At 40.7% G+C, this 17,321-nt stretch overlaps 1 protein-coding gene and 1 non-coding gene across 4 annotated transcripts in view; both read right to left on the reverse strand.

Moving 5' to 3' along the window:
* TMEM150C (transmembrane protein 150C) overlaps positions 1-17,321 on the reverse strand; it is a 111,594-nt gene that overhangs the window by 11,631 nt on the left and 82,642 nt on the right. For all 3 annotated transcript variants that reach the window (XM_027544888.1, XM_027544887.1, XM_027544889.1), the window contains exons 2-5: positions 6,750-6,846; positions 5,293-5,346; positions 5,132-5,164; positions 4,600-4,667 (exon numbers count right to left, since the gene is read on the reverse strand). In XM_027544888.1, the coding sequence (XP_027400689.1) occupies positions 4,600-4,667; positions 5,132-5,164; positions 5,293-5,346; positions 6,750-6,829 (235 nt within the window). In that variant the 5' untranslated portion in view covers positions 6,830-6,846. The remainder of the gene's footprint in view (positions 1-4,599; positions 4,668-5,131; positions 5,165-5,292; positions 5,347-6,749; positions 6,847-17,321) is intronic.
* Positions 12,203-12,342, reverse strand: LOC113894836. The gene has a single exon (XR_003511675.1). It is a non-coding gene; the product is annotated as a U4 spliceosomal RNA (small nuclear RNA).

A 17,321-nucleotide genomic window follows, 5' to 3' on the forward strand; every position in this document is an offset into this window, starting at 1 on the left:
AGACCCAGCACAGGCAATAAATAAACAAATCTTTAAAAAAAAAATCAACTGAGACAAGGCATACTTTCCTTTTAAAATAAGATCTAGTTGAAATTTTATGGTTGTGGAAATAATAAAGTTTCTGTTCTGTTAACAGTTTTATTAAAAGGTTTAAATGGAGGCAGATTCAGACTATCTGTTATGAAGTCCACTTACAACCAAGCAGTGATTTAATTATAGCTTCTTGAAAGGGTCTTCTGGGCAGTAGGGCAATTTCAAAGCTATCTTTACATATGCAAACCAATTTTTACCACATTAACATTCTGTTCAACAGATCATTTTAAAGTTTCCTTAGATTTTTAAAATTTTACTTACAGTTTTAGAAAAGATTTAAAAAAACCCACCCATCTGTGGTTTTTGATACTTACAGCAGTTCTTTGCTATACATCTGCTATACAGATGCTCTTTTTAATTTATCTCTCTGTTAAAAAATACAAATATTAGAGAGTAATTGCTTATTTTCTTTGTTAAATTTTTTATTTTGAAGCTGATAGGGTTCTTCAAGTTCAAACCCAAAATAGCAGCTCTTCATTGCAGTTGTAGGCTGGTGCCTGGCCAAATTCTTCTTCATTTTGTTTAGTTTTGCTGTTTATGCATCAATAATACCTATTTATGACAGCAGTAGAACATAACAATCAATATATTTTGGCTGAAGGAGGGAGAGAGGCTGCTGTTAGGTGACCAAAATCATTCAGCTATTAACTTTATCCTCACAACCTCTCCAGGGCAGAAATATTTCTATTAAGAAATGTGTCTTACAGCAAAAGAGATGCAGATGTAAAGAACTCTGTGGGAGAAGGCGAGGGTGGGATGATCTGAGAGAATAGCAGTGAAACATGTATATTATCATATGTGAAATACATCACCAGTCCAGGTTCGATGCATGAGACAGGGTGCTCAGGGCTGGTGCACTGGGATGACCCTGAGGGATGGGATGGGGAGGAACGTGGGAGGGGGGTTCAGGATGGGGAACACATGTACACCCATGGGTGATTCATGTCAATGTATGGCAAAAACCACCACAATATTGTGAAGTAATTAGCCTCCAATTAAAATAAATACATTAATTTTTTAGAAAAGAAATGTATCTTAGATCATAAAAGTGCAGATTTAGAACAAACAATATAAATAATTCTGTAAAGAAAATCACTGAGCAGTTATTTGATCTTTGATTCAGTTCAGTTCAGTTCAGTCGCTCAGTTGTGTTTGACTCTTTGTGACCCCATGAATCGCAGCACACCAGGCCTCCCTATCCATCACCAACTCCCGGAGTTCACTCAGACCCACATCCATCGAGTCAGTGATGCCATCCAGCCATCTCATCCTCTGTCGTCCCCTTCTCCTCCTGCCCCCAATCCCTCCCAGCATCAGAGTCTTTTCCAATGAGTCAACTCTTCGCATGAGGTGGCCAAAGTACTGGAGTTTTAACCTAAGCATCATTCCTTCCAAGGAAATCCCAGGGCTGATCTCCTTCAGAATGGACTGGTTGGATCTTTGATTAGTCCATCAAAAAAACACAAGATTTTTGCTAACTGATTTTAATAAATACCACACCAACGCATTTGTAGGTTGTAAATTATAATCTATATGGCTGCCAACAAGCAGTGACTTAGATGAGGTCTTTGTTGTTTCTTAGGGCTTTTTCCATGGCTCAGTAGTAAAGAATCTGCCTACCATGCAGGAGACACAGGAGTCACAGGTTGGATCCCTAGGTTAGGAAGACCTGCTGGAGGAGGAAATGGCAACCCACTCCAGTATTCTTGCCTAGAAAATCCCATGGACAGAAGAGTCTGGCAGGCTACAGTCCATGGAGTCACAAAGAGTCAGACACAACTGAGTGAACACACAGCATGCAGGCTGTTTCTTATAGTTAGTTACGTCATCTGAAATGATAGTCTGAGATCTAAAAGGGACAGGCCTGGGGAGACAAAAGCGACCACAGTGTAAGGCAAGAATTATTAGGAAAATGATTCATTTTCACTCCCAGATAAGTAAATAATAGATGGTTCACTCTCACTGAACACTAATCTTACTCAGTTTTGTGTCTACCAGCTGGCACTAAAAGTGATGAGATATAATAAACACCGGATGCTGCAATACCTTAGAGCAAAAGCCAGTAAAAACCTAATTGCTTCTTGATGGAGCAGGGGAGGACTGGAGAATCAGATGCTGACAGATGTCATCTGCAAGAGGGGAACTTGTTCTCATGACTGTGTTTTTGGAACTGCTTTTATACTGAGTTAATCATCAGCTTTGTAAAGGGATAAATTTGTGGGCTGGGAAAACTGGCATATTTTAGATACTGCGCTAAGGACTATTGGGACATATCAATTTGTCTTAAGAATACAAAGGGTAACATGTGGCTTCTAACATGTTCACTGGTTTCTTTAAAGCCCCATGGCGGACAGACATCCTGTGACATTTCCTCGTAAGGGAAGTCTCCAGTGTGTTATGATTAAAAGAGGTAATGTTTGCAAAGCACTTAGCATTGTGCCTGGAATGTTAAGGAACTGTCATTAATTACTGTTATTGCTGTGCTCCGTGGGGATGATGGTATGAGTTGCTACCAACCTGCCTACGTGGTGTGATTGCTGATGGACTGGGAAAGGTCTCTGATCCTGCAAGTCCAGAGTCATTCTTGGGACTTTGTGTTCTATTAGATGCAAATATCTCCTTAGAGGTCATTTATGCCTTAGTATGAGTACATTTATTACATCTTTTCAGAAGAGTGGTATGAAGAGTAGGAAAAAAGAGTTGAGTACTGAGTTCCTATGCAGGAGACGCAGGTTCAGTCCTTGAGTCACATAGATCCCTTGGAGAAGGGAATGGCAACCCACTCTAGTATTCTTGCCTGGAAAATTCCATGGACAGAGGAGCCTGGCTGGTTACAGTCCATGGGATCTCAAAGAGCTGGACACAACTGAATGACTAACATGAAGACTGAAGGCAGTGAGGACAAAACCAGACTGCTCAGCGTTTCCCCTGGGGGCTCAAGGGAACATTCCCCATGTTTCTCTGCCTTCTGAACCAACTAAGATTCTGCCTGTGGTGCAGGTTGGACCAACCATCTCCCTTGATTTTCCAGGGAATTTTATAGGTCTTCCCTTTTCCTACAGCAAAAATTTAAAAAGAACATGTAAGAGCCAGAGAAATTTTTTAGGGGGAGGAGAGTTATAAATAGTTGAAATAACAGGCCACCTCTTTGGAGGACAGGTGCTACAAAGGTCAAATACTCCCTCAGTAATAAACATCATCATGAGCTCTCACTTGGAGTGAAAGTCTCAGTATCCAAAAGGACCATGTTCAGAAAACTGCTGTTGAAGGATTTAGCCATCACTGACTGGACCCAACAAAATACTAATGCTGATAATTGGTTGACTTTTTTCTTTTTTTGGGTGCACTGCATGGCATGTGGGATCTTAATTCGCAGACCCAGGATCAAACCCGTGCCCTCTGCATGGAAAGCATGGAGTCTTAACCACTGGACCACCAGGGAAGTCCCAACCTGTTGAAAGACACAGAGCAGTCCTTGGCCTGGAGGAGATGAGCTCCGCAATTTGAACTGTGGTGCTGGAGAAGACTCTTGAGAGTCCCTTGGACTGCAAGAAGATTAAACCATTTGGAAGGACTGATGCTGAAGCTGAAGCTCCAATACTTTGGCTACCTGATGGGAAGAGCCAACTCATTGGAAAAGACCCTGATGCTGGGAAAGATTGAGGGCAGGAGAAGGGGACGACAGAGGATGAGATGGTTGGATGGCATCACTGACTCGATGGACATGAGTTTGAACAAACTCTGGGAGATGGTGAAAGACAGGGAAGCCTGGTGTGCTGCAGTCCATGCGGTCACAAAGAGTCAGACATAGCTGAGCGACTGAACAACAATAAGGCTGATCTGGAGGAAGACAGAGAGTATGGCTGGTTCCCACAGCCCCCGGAGAGAAGCACTCACAGAACAAAGAGGACAGGATATTAAATGAGAGCTTTAGTCCCTAAAGGAAAAGGGAATTAGGGCCGGACATGAGTACAAAAGGTTTCTTTCTGTTTTTTATAAACCTGTGTTCCCATTTGCCAGCTTGATATGTGTACAGGAACAGGGGAGGGCATGACCCTAATGATAATGCCAACCTTTAGACTGAAAGATGATGTCTATACACATCAATATTTATCTCAGACCCTATGCATTTTTCATGCTTGCCCGTGAAAGAATATATAAAGCATTCTTTTTAAAGAAAACATATTGCACAATATTATAGTCTCATGCAGGATTTTTATGGCACATGAAATACATTATTTCATGCAGCAAAAGAAATAAAGTCAAAAATTTGCTATAATGATTGAAGATGGTAAAGGGAAAAGAAAACGGAAGGTAAGCAGGTGAAAGGGATTTATGAAAAAAAAAGGACCCTCAAAACAAAAAAAGCCCTCTTTAGCATACTGACATGATATGACACTAAATTATCCACTAAGCCCACCATACTTTTGATATGAGTTTTTGGAGAATTTAAAATAAAAAAGAAATATCCCAAAGCACGTAAAGCATTCTTCATGTTCTTCTTACCTAGGAATGCTGCCATGTTCATAACTTGACTAAACACACAGCTTGCAGGAGGTTCATCACCTGCAATACTTGAAAAATATGAAATGTTTTATTATTTCTATAGTAAAATCTATGACTGTTTGCAATGGACTGAATGTCTATGTCCCCTCAAAATTCATATGCTGAAATCCTAACATCCCACGTGATGGTATTAGGAGGCGGGGCCTTTGGGAGGTGATTAAGTGATGAAAGTAGAGCCCCAGTGAATGGGGTTAGTGCCCTTATAAAAGGGCCCCAGGGAGCTCTCTAGTCCTCTTTCCGCCATGTGTGGACACAATGAGAACGCAGCAGGCTGAAACCGGAAGAGGTTCTCATCAGACCCTGACCACGCTGGCACCCTGATCTTGGACTTCCGCCTGCAGAGATGTGAGAAATAGATTTCTGATGTTTGTAAGCCACCCAGTCTAGGCTACTTTGTCCTAATAGTCAGAACTAATACACCCTGCTAACGTTGCCTAAGATACAGCAGATCAGAAGAGAATGATCAAGTTACCTTATATATGGTGCATGCTTCACACCAGGTTTCCTGGATGACAGAAAAAACCCAGAAGCTCAGGTTAACACACAGTTACTTTTGCATAGTTTAACTTTACCAGTGGCAAAGTTTTGCTAAATCTACTGATGAACAAAGAGTTACCCAGAGATAAACTTTACCTTTCAGCTGAATTTAATGGGAAAATTTTGTCATCTTCCACAGCTATGAAGTATCTATGAAGAAAAAACAATAAACTTTATAAAGCAAACAAATTTAAAAAAAGAATTATCTGTTTCCCAATATTACTGGACTAACCACATTAAATCATATTTGCTTGTTTAACAGTCATCGAGAATAAGGACGTCCATATATTCGATAACATTAAACAAGCAAATGTTCGAATATACGTATGTATGTGTGCTCAGTTGAGTCCGACTCTTTGTGACTCCATGGACTGTAGTCCGCCAGGCTCCTCTGTCCATGAAGTTTTCCAGGCAAGAATACTGGAGAGGGTTGCCATTTCCTTCTCCAGGGAATCTCCTCCACCCAGGGACTGAACCCTCCTTTCTTGAGTCTTCTGCATTGGCAGGCAGATTTTTTACCACTGCATCACCTGCTGCTGCTGCTGCTGCTGCTGCTAAGTTGCTTCAGTCGTGTCCGACTCTGTGCAACCCTAGAGACAGCAGCCCAACCAGGCTCTCCCGTCCCTGGGATTCTCCAGGCAAGAACCCTGGAGTGGGTTGCCATTTCCTTCTCCAATGCATGAAAGTGAAAAGTGAAAGTGAAGTAGCTCAGTCATGTCCGACTCTTAGCGACCCCATGGACTGCAGCCCACCAGGCTCCTCCGTCCATGGGATTTTCCAGGCAAGAGTCCTGGAGTGGGGTGCCATCGCCTTCTCCGACTGCATCACCTGGGAAGCCCAAATCTGTAGCACGTTAGCGTCAAATTAGCAAATCTTGCAAATAGTGAGTCCATATCACCAGTATGCAATATATGCTTTGCAAAATTTATTACTCATACTTATTATTTACTTTGGGTGATAGAATAAAGAAAGGGAAATGGGGACTTCAGCAAGGTTGAGTTAGCCAACATTATTTTAAAGTATTTACAAATACATTCACGAGAATATGACATATACAGTTGTCCATCTGTATTTGCAGGGGACTGGTTCCAGGAGAAGCAGTGGATACCAGAATCTGTGGATTCTCACGTCCTGTAGTCAGCTCCACATCCTCAAACTCAACCAACCATGGACCACATAGTACTGTAGTATTTATTGAAAAAAAAATCCACGTATAAGTGGACTCTCACAGTTCAAAGTACTGCTGGTCAAGGGTCACCTGTACTCTCTGCACATCCTCCTGTACACTTTCATTTCTAAGTTATTGATGACACTTAATACAATAGTTGTAAAGATAAAGTAAAATGCTATATAAGTAGTTGCCAGTGAGCAGCATATTCAAGTTTTGCTTTTTGGAACTTTCTGGAATTTTTTTTTTCCTGAATATTTTTGATTAGGAGTTGGTTGACTTTGAGGGTGTGGAGCCTGCAGACACAGAAAAGGGGGGCTGTACTATCAAGACTTTACTTTTTTATCTACAGTACACCTGAATCCTTACATAAGAGAATACTCACACTATCCACAACCCAGCAGATGTAAACACGGTAAAAACAAGAGGTAAAAACATCCATACACTGCATTTCTTCCCATCCATGCCTGATGCCTGTGCCCCTGAAATAAAATCAACAAGTGTTAATAACTAAGGCAAAACTTGGTCTCACCCTTTCAAGATAGAAAGGAAGCTTACTTTAATGAAAAAAAAAAACAAAAGCATAGTTTATGAAACAAAGATTCAAATGAGTATCATTACTGTCAACTACACACGCAGGAAATCCCTTGAGCAAGTAACATGTTAGACTGTTTTCTATCATTACCTTAAATATTCCAAAATTTTAGTTGAGAATTGATGGAAAATTTCTCCTAAAGATGTGCATCCTTATACAAGCATCAGTGTATTCAAGAAAGGACCAAAGAGTTTGGGTTAGGACTTTCAGGAGAAAATCTAGATACCAAAGGCATACAACCTACTTGTAGTGCTATTAATATTACTTGACATAGTTTTCTTTTTTAAAATGTTTATGTATTTATTTGGATGTGCTAGGTCTCAGTTGTGGCATGTATGGTCTTTGATCTTCCTTGCAGCATGTGGGATCTTTAGTTGAGTTATGCAGACACTTAGCTGCAGAAGGTAGGATCGAGTTCCCTGAGCAGGGATTGAACCCTGGCCCTCTGCATGGAGAGCATGGGGTCTTAGCCACTGGATGACCAGGGAAGTCCCTAACATAGTTTTCTAGTAATCTGACATTTTGAAACTATCTACATTCATCATCTTTTTATTTATTTATTGGCTGCATGGCATGTGGGATCTTAGTTCCCTGACCAGGGATCAAACCCATGCCCCCTTCATCAGAAGTGCAGAGTCTCAACCACCAGACCACCAGTAAGTCCTAGTACTATTATTAATATTTATGGATTTATAGATCTGTGGACCTGGCTTGTACATATTTCTGCAACTTGGCAGACAAGAGTGTGAGAAATGGTTACTAAACAAATTAGCAGCACAGAAAGAAATGACAAATGCTTTGCAAATCTGGACTTTCCTCATGACATGTTATTGAGCAACCATCTCAGAAGACTCTGAAGATGAATGCTCTAGAAAACAATGTGTTGTGGATAACTTTCAATTTGCTTCAACCAACACAATGAAAAAGAATACAGATGTCAGGCATTTTGGATATTGTATTTTAAAGGAAAAATATGTGAACAAAAAATTCTCCACAAAAATGAAATGAAAACCAGAAGCTTCAGATACATCTGTGAAAAGTTATTGGTATAGAACAGAAAGAAGTAACTAATTATCAGTTTCCTTCTTTGCCCAAAGCTATCAGATGAAATTGATTTGAGACACTGGATGCCAACAATCCTTAAGGCAAAAAGGAAAGCTTGTTCCAAGAAACTAAAACGTCCTAAGTGACCTCCACAGGTGACCTGACAAACAGGATAATGTGATTAAATGCACCTCTAACAGTGGCTATCATTTTTGTTTGGCAAGGAAGGATATGTTCACAGGGAGCTAAAAGCTCTGAAAGCAGGTCCCTTGTTTGAACTAGAAGAAAGTAATGGAAATTTCAACAACCATCATCTCGCCTGCTTTAGCAACACTGTACAGAAGACATGATGACAACTAAAAGTCTCCCAGTAGTAAGAGTGGATGGCTCAGACAATAAGGAATCCACCTGCAATGCGGGAGACCCAGGTTCAATCCCTGGATTGGGAAGATCCCCTGGAGAAGGTAGTGGCTACCCACTCTAGTATTCTTGCCTGGGAATTCCCAAGGACAGAGGAGCCTGGCTGGCTACAGCCCACGGGGTCGCAAAGGGTCAGACACGACCGAGCAACTAACACTTTCACAAGGAAATATCACTGCTCATTATTAATATTTCGGGTTTTATAATTAACCACAAAAAGTTACTTACTGGGTTTGAACCAGCGCTGCCACATTTCTGATACCTCCATGATACCTGCTTTCATGTGCTGAGATTACCTGGCTCTTCTGAGTGTTGAAAACAGAGAGAGAACACAGACTTCCCTTCCAGGCTGCTAACCTGCGAGGACTCAGATCTTAGTTCTCAGAACTGACCTACCTGATTCGGTACGTCTTTCACACTAAGGCACAGACAGTTGGACCTAACACTGTGTCAGTGAACAATCATGCTGTTGTCTGAACATCTATCTGAGTAGGGGTGTTAAATAAATTATAGAATCCAGAAGTTGAAACACATTAGAGCCACTTTCAATCAATTTAATTCAATCGAATCCAATCCAAACCCGTATATAACTATTGACAACCTACTTGTGACAGGTACTATAACGGGTGGTGGAAATACTCTGATGAATACAACTATTTATGGGTAGTAGTCTGTGTAATATATAAAAGCTGTTCTATGAGCCAGTGGTGCATAGCTATCCAGTTAATGTGAAAAATGAAGAACATTTTAAACATTCACAATACAGTTTTTCAGTATCCATTAATTTATGTACAGAATATTGTGGGCTCATAATAAAGCTACAAATAATGCTAACAAAAATAATTCCACCAGTACTCAAAATGCAGAGGGAGTACAGAAAATAAGGATGTTAATTGAGCATGTAAACCCATTTTTCTGGAGCTGCCCCTGAAATAGGGTGCTCTGTCAGGATAAGTAGAGCTGAAATGGTTACACCAGAGTAACAGGTAGGAGACCTAGTTCTCAACCTTAGCTTTGCCAATAACTGATGCTGTCAGCCTGGGACAGTTCCTTAAATCAGTAACACCATCTCTCCATCTTGAAGACTGAATTCTGAGGCCCCACAGGGTGGTGGAATACCTTGGAAGTTAACCCAAGTTCAGTATCTTATATTTTTACAGTAACAGAATTCTCCAGTATACCCAGAATTATCAGCCATAGAAGAACGCATGCCTATTAACCATTTTTAAAATGGACTGGTGACAAAATCACAATGTCAACCAATTCATGTACAGTGAGAAACACAACTGCCAGAAGGACAAACACTCGCACTGGATCCCCTTTTAGGAACATCTACATGAGAAATCAAAACTTGCAAGAGAGAAGAGCGAAGAGAGTTACCAGGACGATTCTAGGACTATGGCATCAAGCACAATAGCTTTGTGCGCTCACTGCCTTTCGAGAGAGGCAGTATGGTGGGCAGGAGGTGGCATGGCCAGGCAGGGGACTGAAGCCCAGGCCTGCCATTCTGTAGCCGTGTGATTTCTGGCAAGTTTTTCCGTCTCTCTCGTTTTAAAATTTTGGTCATACTCCAAGGCACGCAGGACCTTGGTTTTCCCAACCAGGGATCGAACTCGTGCCCACTGCATTGGAAAGTGACGTTTTAACCACTGGACCACCAGGGAAGTCCTGTTATTTCATCTCTTAAGCCTTAGTTTCATTATGGAGATAACTATTTTGTAGGGTTGTTCGGAGCATTAATGACAAGGCAGGCAAAGTACCTCGTACATAATGTGTGTTCTGTAAGTGGCATCTCTGTCAACTCTAACTGCCAAGCAGGCCAGTGCTCCTATAAGGACAAAGTACTCTCCCTCCAGGGCTGGGCTGAGGACGGGTTAATGCTTTCTGCTCTGGGCTCATACTTGTCTAGGACAATACAGACACCCTTCCTGGTAGTAATAGTTTCTTTCTTCAGATGACTTTCCAAAAGCTAGTTAATACCTTTTCCTTACATATATATTCAGGGCCCACCTTTCTAAGTGTTTACTCTTTGGTTATCTTTAAGTAAGCATTGCTTTTCTTATTTTGTTTTGAAAGCAGTTAAGGTGGCTAATGGCTACTCTCCTGAAATGTTCTATTTTTACTAGCTTAATTCTCACAGGAAAACCTTATGTTCAAATTAGGAAAAAACCAGACTGTATCCTTTGTCTAATGAGAAATGAAAATTTCCCTTTCTTAACCAAAGAGATGCCTTGGGAGGTGATAAGAATAAGTTTATGGATAATTGTTTTATTAGCTCCTAATGGAACTACTTTGTGCTTCTTCATAATGTTTACTTTGGTTATGTTTTTTGTTTGTTTTAGAAAATTCCAAGTTCACGGGCAGTTGTAAGAAAGAATAAAGTGATCGTGTATATCCTTCACTCTATCCCCATCCTGTATAACCACAGTACAATATCAACACCAAGATACTGACACTGATACAGTGTTTTCACTTTATTCAGATTCCATGAGCTTTACATGCTCTCCTTTCTGTGTATGTGTGTTTTGTTGTTGTTCAGTCACTCAGTCGTGTCTGACTCTTTGTGACCCCATAGACTGCAGCACGCCAGGCTTCCCTGTCCTTCACCATCTCCCAGAGTTTGCTCAAACTCTTGTCCATTGAGTCGGTGATGCCATCCAATCATCTCATCTTTTGTCATCCCATTCTCCTCCTGCCTTCATTCCTTCCCAGCATCAGGGTCTTTTCCAGTGAGTTGGTTCTTCACATCAGGTGGCCAAAGTATTGGAGCTTCAGCTACAGCATCAGTCCTTTCAGTGAATATTCAGGGTGGATTTCCTTTAAGATTGACTAGTTTGATCTCTTTTCTGTCCAAGGGATTCTCAAGTCTTCTCCAGGACCACAGCTTGAAAGCATCAGTTCTTCGGTACTCAGCCTTCTTTATGGTCCAATTCTCACATCCATACATAACTACTGGAAAAACCATAGCTTTGACTAGACAGACCTTTGTCAGCAAAGTAATGTCTCTGTTTTTAACACACTGCCAAGGTTTCTCATAGCTTTTCTTCCAAGGAGCAAGCGTCTTTTAATTTCATGGCTGCAGTCACCAAGTGCAGTGATTTTGGAACCCCAAAAAATAAAGTCTGTCACCATTTCCACTTTTTCCCAGTCTATTTGCCATGAAGTGATAGGACCAGATGCCATGATCTTAGTGTTTTGAATGTTGAGTTTTAAGCCAGCTTTTTCACTCTGTGTATTTAGTTTATGCAATTTCACATGTGTAGATCATATGACTACCACTACAGTCAAGGCACAGGACAGTTTCCATCACCTCAAAGAGCCCTAGTGCCACCCTTTCATAACCACACCCACTTCTCTCCTCCACAGCCTTCTTAATGATCTCTGGCACTCATTAATCTGTTCTCCAATTCTATAATTTTATCATTTCAACAATATTATACAAATGGGATCATGTAGAATGGAGCCTTTAGGACTGACTTTTATTTTTTTAACTCAGCATAATTCCCCAGAGACCATCTAAGGTTTGTGTTGATCAATGGTTTGGTACCTTTTATTACTGGGTAGTATTCCATGGTATGGATGGACCAAGTGTGTTTATTCACCCCTACAAGACACCTGGTTTATTTCAAGTTTTTGGCCATTGCAAATCAAGAAGCTATGAACATTAGTTTACAGGTGTTTGTGCAAACATAAGTTTTTATTTCTCGGAATAAACACCCAAGATTGCAATTTCTGGGTCATTTGATAATACATGTCTAGCCTTTAAAAAAAAAATTCGGTTTCCATGAGACTGTCAAAAATTGCCATTGCAGACTATATTTCAAGTCATCATGGTAGGGTATTGGGAAAAGTTTTCAATTAGCAATAATCACACCTTGGATAAACCTCATTGCCTACAAAACTGCCACTGTGCAAAGCTAATAAGCGTTTAGTTCTTTCTTAAAAATGATATATTTATTTTAATTTTATTTTTGGTTGTGCTGGGTTTTTGTTGCTATGCTCAGGCTTTTCTCTAGTTTCAGCGAATGAGGGCTACTCTCTAGTTGTGCTGCGGTGGCTTCTCTTGTTTCGGAGCACAGGATCTAGGCACACGGGCTTCAGTAGTTGCAGAACACAGGCTCCAGAGCACGAGCTCAGTAGCTATGGTGCACGGGCTTAGCTGCTCTGCGGCATATGGGATCTTCCCAGACCAGGGATCGAACCTATGTCCCCTGCATTGGCAGGTGGATTCTTATTCACTGTATTACCAGGGAAGTCCTACATGTTTAGTTTAAGGACTTGGTCAAACTGTTTCCAGAGAAGCTGTACCATTTTATATTCTTACTAACAATGTATGATTGATCCAAGGTCTTCATATCATTATCAGTACTGGTGATATCACTATCTGGTGTTATCATTAAATAATTGGTGTTAGCCAGTGCTGTCACTATTTTTTATGTTAGCCATTCTGATAGTTATATATTTGATATTTCATTGTAGTTTTAATTTGCATTTCCCTGGTGCTAGTGATGTTGAATATCTTTCCCTGTGCTTGTTTGCCATCTGGATGTCCTCTTCAGTGAAATGTCTATTCTTTTTACCCATTTTCAATTTGGATTTCTTTTTTTAACAGTTGAGAAAAAAAATAGTTTGAGAGATCTTCATATAGTCTAGATACTAATCTTTTTTGGGAGGATACATGGTTTGGAAACCTTCAAGGCTGTAGCATCTCCGTGCTCTTGAACAAAATATCTTATTAAAGAATTATTTTAAGTTTTTTTATGTATGTATGGTAAAATATACATAACACTAATTTTTTTTTAAACCATTTTAATCATTGTAAGTGTACTATTCAATGGCATTAAGAACCTGAAAGTGAAAGAGGAGAGTGAAAAAGTTGGCTTAAAGCTCAATATTAAGAAAATGAAGATCATGGCATCTGGCCCCATCACTTCATGGGAAATAGATGGGGAAACAGTGGCTGACTTTATTTTTGGGGGCTCCAAAATCACTGCAGATGGTGATTGCAGCCATGAAATTAAAAGACGCTTACTCCTTGGAAGGAAAGTTATGACCAACCTAGATAGCATATTCAAAAGCAGAGACATTACTTTGCCAACAAAGGTCCGTCTAGTCAAGGCTATGGTTTTTCCAGTGGTCATGTATGGATGTGAGAGTTGGACTGTGAAGAAAGCTGAGCGCCAAAGAATTGATGGTTTTGAACTGTGGTGTTGGAGAAGACTCTTGAGAGTCCCTTGGACTGCAAGGCGATACAACCAGTCCATTCTAAAGGAGATCAGTCCTGAGTGTTCTTTGGAAGGAATGATGCTAAAGCTGAAACTCCAATACTTTGGCCACCTCATGAGAAAAGTTGAGTCATTGGAAAAGACTCTGATGCTGGGAGGGATTGGGGGCAGGAGGAGAAGGGGACGACAGAGCATGAGATGGCTGGATGGCATCACCGACTCGATGGACGTGAGTCTGAGTGAACTCCGGGAGATGGTGATGGACAGGGAGGCCTGGCGTGCTGCAATTCATGAGGTTGCAAAGAGTCGGACACAACTGAGCGACTGAACTGACTGACTGAACTGACCTTCATATCATTATGTAACCATCACCAGTATTCATCTCCAGAACTTTTTAAGTACCTTCATATCATTACGTAACTATCACCACTACTCATCTCCACAATTTTTTCATCTTCCCAAACTGGAACTATATACCTGTTAAACAATAACCCTCTTTCCTCCTGCCCCAGCCCCTGGTACCCACCATTGTACTTTCTATTTCTATGATTTTTACTAGTATAGCTACCTCATGTGAGTGAAATCATACAATATTCGTCCTTTTGTGTCTGGCTTACTTCATTTAGTATAAAGTCCTTAACGTTCATCCCTGATGTGGTGTGTATCAGAGCTTCATTTCTCTCTAAGGCTGAATAACACCCCATTGGATGTATATACACACACACCATATTTTGTCTGTCCATTCATCTATCAATGGACACGTGGGTTGCTTCCACTTTTTGGCTGCTGTGAATGATGCTGCTATATATTACATATAAACAAACTCATGTCCCTGTTTTCAATTCTTTGGGGTATATACCTAGGAATGAAATTGGTCACATGGTAATTCTATGTTTAATTTTTTGAGGACCCCTCGTGACAGCCACACCATTTTACACCCACACCAGCGATACACAAGAGTTCCAATTTCTCCATATCCTCACCAACTCTGGCTATTTTCTGGTTTCTTGATAGTAGCCAACCTAATGGGTGTGAAGTGAAGTGAAAGTTGCTAAGTCATATCTGACTCTTTGCAACCCCATGGACTATACAGTTTATGGAATTCTCCAGGCCAGAATACTGGAGTGGATTGCCATTTCCTTCTCCAAATGGGTGTGAAGTGATATCTAACTGTGGGTTTGATTTGCATTTCCCTAATGATTAGTGATGTTGAGCATCTTTTCATTTGCTTACTGGCCATTTGTATCTCTTCTTTGGAGAAAAGTCTATTCATGTCTTCTGCACATTTAAAAATCTTTTTAAATTGTTGAGTTGTAGGAGTTCTTTATATATTCTAAACATTAATCCCTTATCAGATATATGACTCACAAAGTTTTCTCCCATTATGTGAGTTGCCTTTTCACTTTATTGATAGTGACCTTTGATGCACAGAAGTTTTAAATTTTCATGAAGTCCAGTTTATCTATTTTGTTACTGCTGTTGCCTGTGGTTTTGGTGTTCCATCCAAGAAACCACTGTCAAATCCAGTGTCATGAGACCTTCTCCTTATGCTTTATTCTAAATGTTTTATGGTTTTATCTCTGCCTATTCAGATCTTTGCTATATCTTGATTTAATTTCTGTATGTGGTACAAGATAACTTCATCTTTTTTTTGCATGTAAATATCCAGGACCATGTATTTAAAAGAAAGTCTTTTTCAATTTTGATAAATTCTAACTTACCAAGTTTTCCTTGTGTGGATCATCATTCAGATGTCAAGCCTAAGAACTCTCTGTTTAGCGCTTAATATAGAAGATCTCCTCCTGTAGTTTTTTCTGAAATATGTATAGTTTTAGATAGAAATCTGTGACCTAGTTATGTCTTTAAAACTATAGATCTTTACTGTCTTATTCAATTGGATTAGACTCCCAAAATCACTTTGACAGGAGTCAAGAAATAGGTGATGAGCTAAATCAGTCTTCTGACCTAGTAATACGTCACAAAGAAGATTCTTACAATGAAGAACATCTACTTCAGCCATAATATATCCCAACGTCACTAGGTTCTTTGGCAATTGATGAATACGAGCTTAAGGACAACAGTGAGGTATATGTGTGTAGACAGCGGAAGCCCCCTTCCTTCCTTCACCTCCCTACCCACTTTTGAGTTACCATGGAGGCCAGAAGATCAAAGTAAAAAGCTCTTTTAGGACCAGCTTCAGTTTTGTGGTGGCTCAGATGGTAAAGAATCTGCCTGCAATGCTGGAGATTTGGGTTCAATTGCTGGGTAGGGAAGATCCCCTGGAGAAGGAAATGGCTACCCACTCTGGTATTCTTGCCTGGAGAATTCCATGGACAGAGGAACCTGGCTACTACAGTTCATGGGATCGCAAAGAGTAGGATGCAACTGAGCAACCACCACTTTCTGGTTTTGTTAATCTACCAGTGCCCCATCTCATGTATCTTGATCCTTTTCCCTCTTTCTCTTTCCCTGGGAAGAGAACAACTGTGGTAACTGAACCTGGTAACTGAACAACTCTGTTGTTGCTGTTCAGTCACTAAGTCCTGTCTGATTCTCTGTGACCCCATGGACTGTAGCACACCAGGCTCCTCTGTCCTCCACCATCTCCAGAGTTGGCTCAAACTCATGCCCATTGAGTTGGTGATTCTATCTAACCATCTCACCCTCTGCCGGCCCCTTCAATTTTTCCCAGCATCAGGATCTTTTCCAGTGAGTTGGCTCTTCGCATCAGGTGGCCAAAGTACTGGAGTTTCAGCCTCAGCATCAGTCCTTCCAATAAATATTCAGGACTGATTTCCTTTAGGATTGATAGGTTTGATCTCCTTGCAGTCCAAGGAACCCTCAAGAATCTTCTCCAGCATCACAATTTGAAAGCATCAATCCTTCCTTGGTGCTCAGTGTTTCTTTATGGTCCAGTCCTCACATCCTTGACTATATGGACCTTTGTCAGCAAAGTGATGCCTCTGCTTTTTAATTCACTGTCTTGGTTTGTCACAGCTTTCCTTACAAGGAGCAAGCGTCTTTAAATTTCATGGCTGCAGTCACCGTCTGCAGTGATTTTGGAGCTCAAGAAAAGAAAATCTGTCACTTTTTCCACTTTTTCCCCTTCTATTTGCCATGAAGTGATGGGACCAGATGCCATGATCTTAGTTTTTTTAATGTTGAGTTTCAAGCCAGCCTTTTCTCTTGCCTCTTTCACCCTGATCAAGAGGTTCTTTAGTTCCTCTTCACTGTCTGCCTTTAGAGTGGTACTACCTGCATATCTGAGATTGTTGATATTTCTCCCAGTAATCTTGATTCCAGTTTGTGACTCATCCAGCCCAGGATTTCACATGATGTATTCTGCATAGAAGTTAAATAAGCAGGGTGACAGTATACAGCCTTGTCATACTCCTTTCCCAATTTTGAACCAGTCAGTTGTTCCATGTCCAGTTCTAATTGTTGCCTGATAGTCCATGGGGTGCAAAGAGTCAGACACGACTGAGTGACTAAGCACAAGATACCCACATACAGGTTTCTCAGGAGGCAGGTAAGGTGGTCTGGTATTCCCATTTAAGAATTTTCCACAGTTTGATGTAATCCACACAGTCAAAGGCTTTAGCATAGTCAGTGAAGCAGAAGTAGCCATTTTTCTAGAATGCCCTTGCTTTCTCCATGAGCCAATGAATGTTGG

This window comes from Bos indicus x Bos taurus, chromosome 6, assembly GCF_003369695.1.
Source record: "Bos indicus x Bos taurus breed Angus x Brahman F1 hybrid chromosome 6, Bos_hybrid_MaternalHap_v2.0, whole genome shotgun sequence".
NCBI lineage: Eukaryota > Metazoa > Chordata > Mammalia > Artiodactyla > Bovidae > Bos > Bos indicus x Bos taurus.